The sequence below is a fragment of the Microcebus murinus genome, chromosome 14, assembly GCF_040939455.1.
Source record: "Microcebus murinus isolate Inina chromosome 14, M.murinus_Inina_mat1.0, whole genome shotgun sequence".
NCBI classification, from domain to species: Eukaryota; Metazoa; Chordata; class Mammalia; order Primates; family Cheirogaleidae; genus Microcebus; species Microcebus murinus.
This window is the reverse complement of record NC_134117.1, coordinates 52,589,563-52,602,352: the sequence shown is the minus strand read 5'-3', so window position 1 is coordinate 52,602,352 and position 12,790 is coordinate 52,589,563. Positions and strand designations below refer to the sequence as shown.

The window sequence follows — 12,790 nt, the reverse complement described above, 5'->3', positions numbered from 1 at the left end:
TGAACAACACCATTTGTTTGGGGTTGGGGACAGGGGGGAGGCAGGGAGACAAAAATTCCTCCCTACATATATGAAGAAACTTTGAGGGTGGATATGAGATACTTGAATTTTGCCACCAGAGGGCAAAAATGGCTGGGCCATTAGAAGTAATTAATTTAGTACTGTTTGAGAGCCTTGGAACATGCTATGGACCCAGGGTTGTTGATCATCTCTGCAACAGGGTAACATGCTTACAAGGATTGAGTATAGTTTAGCTGTGTTTCATGCATTAATACAAAAGTAGAATCAATTGAACTCTACATTTGGTAAAATAGGGAAAGGAATCTGTTCTTGTGCGTTTACTAGGCTTTTAGGAACACTTGCTTTTAGAAAACCCCAAATGAGATCCCCAAACTAAAATACTGGGACAAATAAAATGGGCACCAAAATGCAACAGGTTCTTTTTAACCAAGAATTAAATTGTTGGAGGTGTCCTGTCCCTGTTAATGTGTAGGGATGCCATGGATTCTACAGGTAAATGGGTTTGTTTTGTTTCAGGCAAAGTGGAACATGAGGATTAAAGTCTGAGTCAATGAGCCTAGCACTCAAGGGGTCTCACTGGCTGTGACTTGGGACTTCTGTACTGTGGTCTGCTGTAAATACAGAAAAACCTGACGCATAACAGTTCATGCTGGAGCCTTGAGCGTCATTAAGGGAAAATCATTGGGCTCTAGAGAGGAATGAAAGTTTTAATTGCTAAGAATTGGAACAGTCAATAGATAATTGCTGTGATCAAGCCATCTTCTGTGTCACAGAACCAAAAGAAGACAGTGCCTACTATGGCGAGACTGCTTAATTTCAGTCCTGCCTCATACTATGATGGATAATCATTTCCCTTTCTCAAACAGGTTTGTGTCACTGGGAGCCCTGGGAGCATTGTCCATGTTTTGTGCTGGGGCTACACCACACAACCTTAATTCAAAGAATTCAGGCAGAAAGATCATGGCATTTAAGTAGCAGTTGAATATTTTTTCATTAATACTAACAGGTATGTACTATACTGATCTTAATAAAAGTTAACGTATTTTAGTGATAGTTATAAAGCAGACCTTTGTAAAATGTCTAGCTTGTGGTGACTGCTTTGGGGTATCATGAAAGCCTCCCAACCATAGCATACTTGTTCATTCTCTGTCCTAAAGGATACTTTGGAAACGTCGAGAAAGCTTTATGTTAGCCTAAATTATATATGGCAAACTATGGCTTAAGGGCCAAATCTGGCCTGCTGCCTGTGTCTTGTATGGCCTGTGAGATAAAAGGTTTTTACAACTTTTAAACGCTTGAAACAAATTAAATGAAAAATGATATTTTTGGCACACGAAAATTAAATTTGAATGTCTATAAAGTTTTTTTTGAACACAGCCACTGCCATTCCTTTAGTTTTTCCATGCAACAACTGCAGACTCTTTGAAACAGAGATTGTATGGCTCCCAAAACTTGAACTATTTCCATCCTGGTCAGGGCTGTACGATTAAAATTTTTGACTTCAGCTACTGTTCATCATAGTCAACTTAAAGGACAGTTTAATTTAGTGCAAATCCAGTTTCCATGAGATTTATCTTGTTGGGGCTTGGGCAGCAAAGAGTCCTGGGAATAATCCTGAGAGCTCCACGCCCCCTAGTGGATTGCTGTGGGATTTACTTTCAAAATTTCAAAACACTGAATCGGCCTAGGATTTCCTTGGTCCGTATTATCCTAGGGGTCAGAGGCTAAAGGTCGCCTAGACCTGGGCAAATGCTGACAGGTCCTGTCACGGCCTGGGCAAGTCTGGCCACGTCAGCGCTCATTTCTATTCCCTTTCCAGCAGCGCAACAAGCCGGAGAGACTGGGCAGGGACGGACCCGCCCTCCTCTCCCGCGATCCCCGGAGCCGCCGCACGCGGGTCACACAGCCGGGGCTCATCCCGGGGGCTGCCTGCTCCGCCTGCGTCCCTCAGGTGCGACGAACCGAAGGGGCGGAGGAAGCAGGCAGCATCAGCAGCCAATCAGGGTTCGGCACAAGCCCAGCCAATCGGGTCCGTTGGGGCTTAGCCAATCGGCTCGACGAGGAAGGCCTGAGTCGGGCCTGCGCCTCCCGTTTCCAGCGGTGGGAGGCGCTGCGCGGGTTCATCTGGGGCCTGCGGGGCGGCCGGCCCTCGCTCGCTCCCTCGCGGGCAAGCCGCAGGTGTCCCGTCCCGGAGGCCATGGGGCGGCAGTGGGGGCCCGCGATGAGGGCGGCCGAGCAGACGGGCTGCGTGGTGAGCGCCTCCCGAGCCGGCCAGCCTGAGGCGGGCTCGTGGAGCTGCAGCGGGGTGATCCTGAGCCGCAGCCCGGGCCTGGTGCTGTGCCACGGGGGCATCGTCGCCCCTTTCCTGCGGGCCGGCAGCGGGGCCCTGACCGCGGCTGGCGCTGCCTACCTGCCCGGCGACAGTTGCAGCGACGACCTGCGCCTGCACGTGCAGTGGGGGCCAACGGCCGCCAGTCCCGCCGGCCGCTCGGAGCGGGGCCTCCCGGGGCTGTGCACGCCCCAGTGCGCCGGCCTCGAGCTGGGCCCGCCTGCCCGGCCCCGCGGGCGGCCCCTGCAGCCCCCGCGCCCCGCCGAGCTGGTGCTGCTGCTGAGCTGCCCGGCCTTCCGGGCCCACTTCGCGCGCCTCTTCGGGGGCGCGGCGGCCGAGCAGTGGCGCTTCGCGAGCGCGGCGCCGGACGACGAGGTGTCGGAGGACGAGGAGGAGGATCAGCTGAGAGCGCTGGGCTGGTTCGCGCTGCTGCGCGTGCGGCCCGGCCGGGAGGCGGCGGCGGAGGAGCGCGGGCCGGCAGTGGCCGTGGCGCCGTTCGGGGCGGTGCCCAAGGGGTCACCGCTGCTGGCCTGCGGCTCCCCGTTCGGGGCCTTCTGCCCGGACATCTTCCTCAACACGCTCAGCCGCGGGGTGCTCAGCAACGCGGCCGGCCCGCTGCTGCTCACCGACGCGCGCTGCCTGCCGGGCACCGAGGGCGGCGGCGTGTTCACTGCGCGGCCCGCGGGGGCGCTGGTGGCGCTGGTGGCGGCTCCACTGTGCTGGAAGGCCCGCGAGTGGGTGGGCCTCACGCTGCTCTGTGCCGCCGCCCCGCTCCTCCGCGCCGCGCGCGCCGCGCTCGGCAGTCTGCACGCAGGGGCCGCTGCTCTGGCCGCCCTCCTGCCGCCCGAGGTGGGCGCCCCGTGGGGCCTGCCCCTCCGGGATCCCGGGCCCCTGTGGGCAGCCGCGGCCGTGCTGGTGGAGTGCGGCACCGTATGGGGCTCCGGAGTGGCCGTGGCGCCCCGCCTCGTCGTGACCTGCCGGCACGTGGCTCCTCGGGAGGCAGCCAGGGTCCTGGTGCGCTCCGCCACGCCCAAGTAAGACCCGCAGGGCTGCCCCAACTCTGCCCTTACCTGGCCTCAGGTCTGGATGCAGGCCTTCCACTCTGAGGATTGCGTAGGCCTCTCTTCTGGCGTCACGCTGATGCTCTGGGCATGTAGTGCGGGTAGAGATCTGGAATCCTTCCTTCGTCCTTTACACAACGAACCCTTGTGCGGGATTAAGGCAGCTGGGGCAAGATGCTAAGCTCCGAGCAACTCTGGATTTGGGAACTGGAGGGCTCCCTGCATGTGGGACGGACGTCTCTGAGCTCCCCTCACGCTCTGAATTCCTTCCAGGCAGCTTCTCTGTCTCATAACCCTGTGGCCCACACCCCGCTGTCATCTGGTCCCTTGAACAGAGCTTCCTTCCTTCACCCTACCTATTTCTCTCTTGAAAGTGGTGAAGTCCCAGGGGCCCAGGACTGCCCTCCTGGGGTAATGAGATGGGCCTGTTAATCTTAATTTATCTTTTAGAGCATAGCCAGGGTGTCCTTTCTGGATGAAAATTACAGGTGTTGGTTGGGTTTCTGCTAATTAGAATATAGCAGTGGGCTGATCCTGGTGGGCAGCCTGGTTGGGACGTCTGACAGTCATTTGCTCCCTCTGCAGAGAAAAGCACCCTTGCCCTCCTATACTTCCACTTGCTCTCATGGTGGGGACAGTGGCCTTGACTTCCTGGCTTGGTTTTCTAGTACCTGTTCCGTTTCCTTGGTGTTAATGCTAACCCAGCCTTGCAGCCCAGGCCTTTCCAACTCTCTTTCCTGAATCCCTGGGGTTAGCCCAGTGTGGGTAAGCCAGTCTGGCTTTGCCATAGAGGTCCCCACTGGCAGCCTGCAGGCCAGCCATGATTTTATAGGGAAGGCTAATGATGAGGAATTTCCCTGTGTTTTGTCTCCCAGATTCCTCCCCCTTCCCCTGACCTGGCTCCTAAGGAAACCACCAGGTCTGCTGGAAGCTTCTCCTACAGGGCATGTAGTAGGACACCCCTGTGTGATCTTGGGCAAGTCACTTAATCTATCTGAGCTACCTCCCCTGAGTTGACACGTAAAGTCTTGGAACAGAGCCTGCCACGTAGTGTGCTACAGAAGTGCTAACATCTATGTGGGCAGGGGACCCAGAGGAGTGAGAACACGTCTTGTCTGCCCTACCAACTGATGGGATTGTCGGGGGTATCAATGAGGCAGTGAAAAAATGTGCTGGTATGTTCTCCCTGGCTCTCCCACTTGCCCTGTGACGTTGAGAAAGCAGCTCTACTTCTCTGGGCCTCAGTTGCACCGTCTAAAATGGAGGTAATACATAGGTTGTGAAGATTAAATGAAGCTATGTCCACAAAGCATTAACACCTGTCCTGCTCATTAAGTGTCAGGTGTCTTATCATGGTAAGGTACTGGAAGCTTTGCTTAGAAGTACTCTACAGTTTGTAGACCACATTTGGAGATGCCACAGAATGGTTAAGTGACTTGCCCACTGTTGCCAAACTGGTAGGTTTCAGGGCTGATAACCCAGATCTTCTGACGCCAGGTCCAGGAGTTTTACTGTCATTCAGCTCCTTGATTTCTCCAAGTGCAAAAAGGTCTAGCCTGTCATTTGTCTCACTTGCTCCCAGGAATGTGGTGATCTGGGGACATGTGGTGTTTGCCACCCAGGAAACATCTCCCTATGACATAGCGGTTGTGAGCCTGGAGGAGGACCTGGATGATGTCCCCATGCCTGTGTCCGCTGAGCACTTTCATGAAGGTAAAGGACAAAGGGCACATCCTGAAGGAGGGCCCCTCTGGTCCAGGGTGGTCTTTGGGGAGGACAATCAGTGCTAGACACTCTAACCATGCCAGACTCCCTTCCCCGCCCCTGCTGAATTAAGGAGTCAGGGTGGCATTGGTCAAGGTTCTGCCCAGAAGCTTCTCTGCTTGTGCCAACATACCCAAGGTGCTGGGGCAGGTGGATACCTGTGGAGGGTGAGGCATACCCCTGCCCTGAGTGCCTGCAGTAGTGTAGTGTGGGCATGCTGGGCCTTGAGGGCTGCTTCTAACATTTGAAGCTGGTTAGAGGTGTGTGGCACTTTGGAGGCTCCAGGGGCATGATTTGAGTGACAGGCTTTGTGATGCTGCCACATAAGTACTGGATGTCCCGCTTCATGGAGGTAGTGTGACATGGTGATGAAGAGTACAGGTGCTCTGGACTGGCATCTTTCCTCTGCCACCGAGCCCTGTGTCCTAGGACAGACCTGTCTTATGCCTCAGTTTCCTCATCTGTAAAATGGGGGTAATGTGCCCTACTCCTGGGCATTTGGGGACTGGCTGAGTTGTTGTCTGTAAAGGACTTAGCCGCATGCTCTGCCCTGTGCACTTAAAGCCCTTGGGAAAGGAAAGTGGTGGTTGCTTTGTAGCCATGATCACCATTTCTTCTCACCAAGAGTCTTAGGAGTCCCAGGAGGAGATGGATGTTAATTCCACAAACATTCACTGAGCACTTAGCTAGGTGCTAGGGACCCTAAAAATTGACTGTCCTAGTCTAGCAGGGGAAGGAGGAGTGAGGAACAGCCTGGTGCTCAGAAGTAATTGAGTGCCCCATGCTAGGAGCTGAGTGGACTCCCAGCCTCTTCCTGCCGGGGCCTGGGCAAGGCTGCTTGGAGTGGGGAGTCTCTGAGCAGAAACAGCAAGGACACAGAGACTTTGGACCTTTGGAGAGGAAGGGGCTGGAGGTTGGGAGTGTGAGTCCTGCCAGAACACGGGAGTCCCAGCTTCACCCTCCTCCTTCCCTCCCTGGCAGGTGAGGCTGTCAGCGTGGTGGGCTTCGGTGTCTTCGGCCAGTCTTGCGGGCCCTCGGTGACCTCGGGCATCCTGTCGGCTGTAGTGCGGGTGGATGACACACCCGTGATGCTGCAGACCACGTGTGCTGTGCACGGCGGCTCCAGCGGGGGACCCCTCTTCTCCGCTCACTCAGGGGACCTCCTCGGTAACTAGCTCCTTGGCTCCCTCCCACCCTCCCCTTGCAGAGCCTCAGTCCCACCCAGTGAGTGCTCGTATCCGGCCCCGGAGCACCTTCTGTCTGGGAAGGCGGTGGAGTGTTCGAGTTAGGTCGCCATGGTTCTCAGGCTGATCTGCTCCTGAGGGCGGAGAGGGAGGGATGCTGAGCTGGGAGGGAAGAGGTCTGGGTTCTGGTCCTTTCTCTGCCACTAATCCATGTTGGGATTCGTAAGTCACTTAATCTGATTTGATCTGTGAAGTTCAGGAGTTGGATTAGTCTGGGGTCAGAAACTTAAAAGCTTACAGAGGTGAAGCAAATAGATGAATGAGTGAGAGAAGACAGCAGGGAGTCGGGGCAGGCCGGGTAGACTGGGCACACGCTACCGCTACCCAACTGCAGAGGATGGTGGCCTTGTCTTGGCTGATTTTCTAATATTTCACAATAAGCTGTGAACCTTTTTTTTTTTTTTAATATGTGGTTGTTAAATCTTTAAATTTTGGTAACATTTAGGTTTTTAAAAAATAGGGCCTGAGGCCAGGCATGATAGCTCACACCTGTAATCCTTGCACTATGGGAGGCCGAGGTGGGAGGATTGAGGTTAGGAGTTCAAGAGGAGCTTGGGCCGGGCGTGGTGGTTTACGCCTGTAATCCTAGCACTCTGGGAGGCCGAAGCCGGCGGATTGCTCGAGATCAGGAGTTTGAAACCAGCCTGAGCAAGAGCGAGACCCCGTCTCTCCTATAAATAGAAAGAAATTAATTGGCCAACCAATATATATATAGAAAAAATTAGCTGGGCATGGTGGCACATGCCTGTAGTCCCAGCTACTCGGGAGGCTGAGGCAGGAGGATTGCCTGAGCCCAGGAGTTTGAGGTTGCTGTGAGCTAGGCTGATGCCACGGCACTCACTCTAGCCTGAGCAACAAAGCGAGACTCTGTCTTGGAAAAAAAAAAAAAAAAAAAAAGACGAGCTTGAGCAAAAGACTTATTAGCAGGGTGTGGTGGTGCATGGGTGTTGTCTCAGCTACTTGGGAGGCTGAGGCAGGAGGATCACTTGGATCCAAGGGTTTGAGGTTGCTATGAGCTATGATGACACCACTGTACTCTAGCTGGGGTGACAAAGTGAGACTCTCAGGAAAAAAAATATCCTGTTTAGCTATTTTAAAAAAACAAACCATGAGTCCATATAAAAACCTCCAGCTCCAGTCTCACATCTCAGGGTTTATGCCTTTGTTATTTCTAACTTTCCTTATTCCTTACTTCTTTCTCCTATAATGAGAAACCTTGCTCTGACTGTCTATAACATATTAATATTTGCTTATCTCTTTAACCCTAGTATACAAATATAGTAGTTTCAGAATTTCTACCCCACACCCCTGTGAGCAACAAATTTACCAACCAGAGTACAGTGTTTTGAGTATTTGTGTTCTTTTTGTCTTTGGCCTGACAGTATCCAAACACTGCTTTCCAAAGTTACTTAGGTCAGCTCTTTTCTTCCCTTTCAGGATGGTTATATTATTCATTTGTAATAGTTAGAGTCATTTGTCAGTTTTTTCCCCTGTCCATTTTTCTCTCCATATCCAGGTTGACTTTTCAAACCATATGTACAGATAAGTGGATTCAGATACATAGATGTGTGTGCATAAGTTAGTGTATACACACACACACACACACACACACACACACGCACACACGCACGCACACACACGCACACACACTCTGTATCTCCTAGCTCTGTCCGCTGATGGGTTAGAAGCAGTGACACTCCAGTTGCAATAGTATCCCCAGAGCCCAGACCTTAGTTTCTAAATACCATTCTCTAATGAAAGTGACTAGGAGCTGGTCGATTCCAGGACCGAGGCAGGGAAAATCAGGGTAAGCCATGGGTGCTAGAGGAGACACGTTAACAACAAAAGGGATGGGGCACGTCGGATGTTGACAGGACTGGGAGCCAACCTGGTGTAGCTCCTACTAGAACAGCTTGACCAACACAGCAGAAAACAATAGTGTTGGATTATAACTCAAAGAAAATGAATATCCATGAATCCACACTGATACAAATAACCAAATAAGTTTTTTAATCTTTTTTTTTGAGACAGAGTTTTACTCTGTTGCCCTGGCTAGAGTGAGTGCCGTGGTGTCAGCCTAGCTCACAGCAACCTCAAACTCCTGGGCTCAAGCCATGCTGCTGCCTCAGCCTCCCGAGTAGCTGGGACTCTAGGCATGTGTCCCCATGCCTGGCTAATTTTTTCTATACATTTTTAGCTAATTTCTTTCTATTTTTAGTAGAGACAGGGTCTCACTCTTGCTCAGGCTGGTTTTGAACTCCTGACCTCAAGCGATCCTCCCACCTCAGCCTCCCAGAGTGCTAGGATTACAGGCATGAGCCACTGTGCCCGGCCCAAATAAGTTTAAAATGAAGATGAGCAACAGCCTTTCTGTTTCTGAGGGAAATAGAAAATCACCATTAGGTGATAGAAATCCTAATTTCTAATTTCCTAATCACCATTAGGAAATAGAAAATAACCATTAGGATCTACCCATGGATGCAAAAGTTGGCAAAAATTTTAGTATAAACAGGATATTTGCATAATGTCAGAATATGTCTCCTGAAATACTGAGCCCTTACAAAGAGGATAATAGTAACTCTACAGTGGAGAGGCCTGGCAGAGACCACCTGGCAGAGGTCACCAGAGTGACCAAGGTTAGCAGCACAAGTGCCACATGTAGACATTGGATACCTAGATTCGATGTGCTGAGGACATGAGGACATGTGGCTTTCAAGGAAAGCCTGAGGAAGCGACCTAGATTAGAGACTTAGGAGACGTAACGGATAAATGCAATGTGGGATCCTAGATTGGATCTTGAAACAGAAAAAGGACATCAGTGGGAAAACTAGTGAAATTGCAGTGAATTCTACACCGTGGTAAATAGTATGGTACCAAGGTTAATTTCCTGCTTTTCATAAATGTTTTATGGTGACATCAGACATTAACAGAAGGGAAAGCTGCATGAAGGGTACACAGAACTCTGTACTATTCAGGCAAGGCTTCTGTGTGTCTAAAATTATCTAAAAGAAAAAACATATCAATGCACTGAGCAGACCAGACAAAGTGTGTCTGTGGTCTCACTCACTCACTCTCACTCACTCACTCACTCACTCAGCAAGTCTGCTGCGAGCCTGCTGTATGCCTGGCACTGTTCTGGGTACTGGGAGACTGCACGAAGAAAACACAAAAGTAGAGCTGATGCTAGTTGGAGAGAAAGATAACAAAAAAGTGAACTGTGGTGTGTTCAGTGCTGATAGTGTTATGAGAAAGCACAGCTGGCAAGGGGGCAGGGTTGGGGCAGCAGGTGTCCGTGATCGGAAGCTTAGCTCTGTCACTGTGAGGGGGCCCTGGGGGCTCCAGGGTGGAGCTGGCCCTCCTCCCTTCCCCGTTTGGCTGGCTGTCCTCTGGCTCACGTCCTCTTCTGCTCTCGGACTCCTCAACAGGCATTGTCGCCAGCAACACCCGGGACAATAACACAGGGGCCACCTACCCCCACCTGAACTTCAGCATTCCCATCACGGTGCTCCAGCAGGCCCTGCAGCGGTACAGCGAGACGGGCGAGCTGGGCGGCCTCCGACAGCTGGACCATGCCGCCGAGCCGGTCAGGGTGGTGTGGCGGCTGCAGCGGCCGCTGGGAAAGACCCCGCGGAGCAAGCTCTGAGGCTGTGTCGCCCCTCTGGAAAGGAGAGTGACCTTTTGATGCTGAAGCAAGTGATACCGAGGTGACAGTGACCTGAGGATCTGGGGCCCAACTTCCGACGGGGCACACGCCAGCTGGGCCGCCTCCCCGTCCCCACCCACGGACTGCAGTCTGGGCTCTGGGCCCTGGAACAAACTTCCCTTCAGCCCCACAGGTCCTTAACCTGGCAGCCTGTTTTGGGGTGCTTTCTTGAGCCCCCACCTCTCGGTGTCCCTGGCACTGGACTCAGCTGTGTTGTTTTCCCTTCTGGGGAGCCCAGGCCCACTGCACAAAAGCCCTGGCCCGTCAGGCCGCCGCTGGCTAGAAGGCAGGCCCGGGCCTACTTTCTCACTTGTACCCCCAGAAGCCACTGGCCACCCAGAGCAGCTGCTGCACTGGGGCCTCGGCTCCCGTCTGCCTCTCGGTCAGGGCCGAGGACTCGGAACACCTCAGTGGAGAGGCCCTGCCCTGAAGACCAGATACGAAAGGGCAGAAACGAGTGTCTCCCTGCTGTGCCAGCCTACGGGCAGGCAGGCGGGTCCCTGAAAGTCGGCACTCCTGGGTCGTCGTAACCGGCAGGAGCTCTCTGACACAGTGCCTTCATTCCCAGCCCTGGGCCTCAGGGATCTTGGGGGTAGAACACGTCTGGTTGGGGCTTGGGAATAAACGCAATCCACTGGAGAGCCTCTGTACTGCCATATATCAAATTCCTTGGCCCTCCCCTCCACCTTTTTCAAGAATTGAATCTGGAACAGGCAGGCACCTTTCTGCACACCTTTCTGTGCTGCTTTCTTGGCAGGGTTTGAGCTCACGGCCCTCACAGCCAGTCAGTGCTTCCTGGAGCTTGCAGGTCCCAGGTGGTGGTGGTCTTGGCCTAGCAGCAGGTGTTCACAGAATGCCCGGGCGAAGTGGGAGTTGAGTTTAGAGGGAAATATGAGGTAAAGGCAACCCTCAGGAACTAAGCCCAACTCTTCGAATCAGGAATGCACAATGTGCCCAGGGCCCTGTATATGCAGGCCCTCAAGAATTGATTCATCCGCTAAAAACCATTTGAGGAATAGCTGGGGGTTCATTCTAAGCAGTACTTTGTTTCTGACTTCTATTTGTTGGTTGCCAGCTCTGGGTATCCACAGAATATTTCTGTAATGGTGGTTCCTCCCTTTACAGATTAGGAACGGGTCCAGAAGGCAAGGCTAGCTTGCGAGAAGTCCTACAATAAATCATAGCGGGGAGCTAGATCTGAGGTCTGACTTTGTTGGGGGTGGGATTTATTCTATCATGTGTGGGTACTAAGGTGCCCACAAGCTATTTTGGGAAGACTGGTGTGTCAACCTATTAGTGCAATGAACAGGGCAGCTCTGTCCATAGAAGAGTGTACGGGGGCCCAGAGATGGGGGTCAGGTAAGGCTTCATCGAGGTGACTCAAGTGTTGAACCATGAAGGAGAGTTGAAGTTTTACCAAGTGGACTGGAAATGGGGAGGGTGTTCCAGGTTGAGAGCAGCAGGAGCTAGGACAAGGCAGTGTGGAGCCACTTGCTGGTTCTGGGGGTGCTAAGTAGAGAGAACATTGTTCTACACATGCGCACTGTGGGCCCGGGACGAGTCGGCTGCTAAGCAGGACAGGCAGCGGTGGCAAGAACACCTGGCAGGCTGGATAGATGTCCTCAGCGGGCCGCATGTGGCCCGCAGGCTGTAGTTGGAGGACTCCTGCTTGACGTTTCTGAAGATAACAGGGCAGTCATTTCATAGAATGCCCCTTAACTTGGGTTTGTCCAGTCTTCCTCAAGATTAGATTCAGCATTGATCTTTGCCAGGGTGATCACGGAAGTGATGTCTTTTTTATCCCTGCATCCTCTTGGGTAGCACCCGATGTTTATTTGTCTCATCACAGATGATGTTAACGTTGATTACTTGGGTAAGATGGTGCCTGCCAGAATTCTCTACTATGAAGTCCCTTTTTTTTCCTTTGTAATAAGTAAGTTACATGGAGATACTTTAACAGTCCGTAAATATACTGTTCCTTATTCGACTCTCACGTACTAGGTTTAGCATCCATGGCTGTTTCTTGGCTGGATAGCTATACTGGCTGCCAAATGGTAGTTTTCTATTTTCATCATTCCTCCAGCATTTATCAGGTGGCAGTCTACTGTAGGCAAGAGCTTTCCCTTCAGTTTATTTATATCTGGGTGGATTCATGGATCTGTACTTTATTCCGTGGGTTATAATCCATTACCCTTTATTATGATTGCTCAAATTGCTCCATATCTGGTCAGTGGGGGCTCCTCCAAACCAGCTTCTGTGTCCTTTTGACACCCCCCATCATTCTTTGAGCACTTCCTTCACAACACAATGGTCTGGGCAACTTTGTGCTTTTCCTAGAATCGGCTGTTTATTTCTCCAGGGTCCCTTTTAGTAGAGAACAGTGTTTAGAAGCCAAGGTCTCAGCACTAGGTGTGCTGACTGCACTGGGTGTCACTGCTCCTAGGCCCTCTCAGCGGACAGACCTTTGAATCTCTATTTCAGTCACTTTCTCTGTGTCGTTAGGCAGAAGTTCACGCCAATAGTTTCAATTTGGATTCATTATTACAATAGCTTTTCCCCTTTTTGTATTTGTTCCATCAGAGAGAAACCTGGCTCCATCATCCGCAACATATCTACCTGTTTGCCCCCTGCCCGTGCCTTGCACGTGGCCGGTCTCCCGACCTCCTGC

At 52.3% G+C, this 12,790-nt stretch overlaps 1 protein-coding gene across 1 annotated transcript; it reads left to right on the top strand.

Annotated features, from left to right (window-relative positions):
• Positions 1-41: 41 nt before the first annotated feature.
• TYSND1 (trypsin like peroxisomal matrix peptidase 1) lies at positions 42-10,761 on the top strand. The gene is made up of 4 exons (XM_012762621.3): positions 42-3,384; positions 4,994-5,124; positions 6,157-6,342; positions 9,845-10,761. Exons 1-4 carry the CDS (start codon positions 2,219-2,221, stop codon positions 10,060-10,062), a joined length of 1,701 nt encoding a protein of 566 aa, XP_012618075.2. The 5' UTR covers positions 42-2,218; the 3' UTR covers positions 10,063-10,761.
• Positions 10,762-12,790: the final 2,029 nt, after the last annotated feature.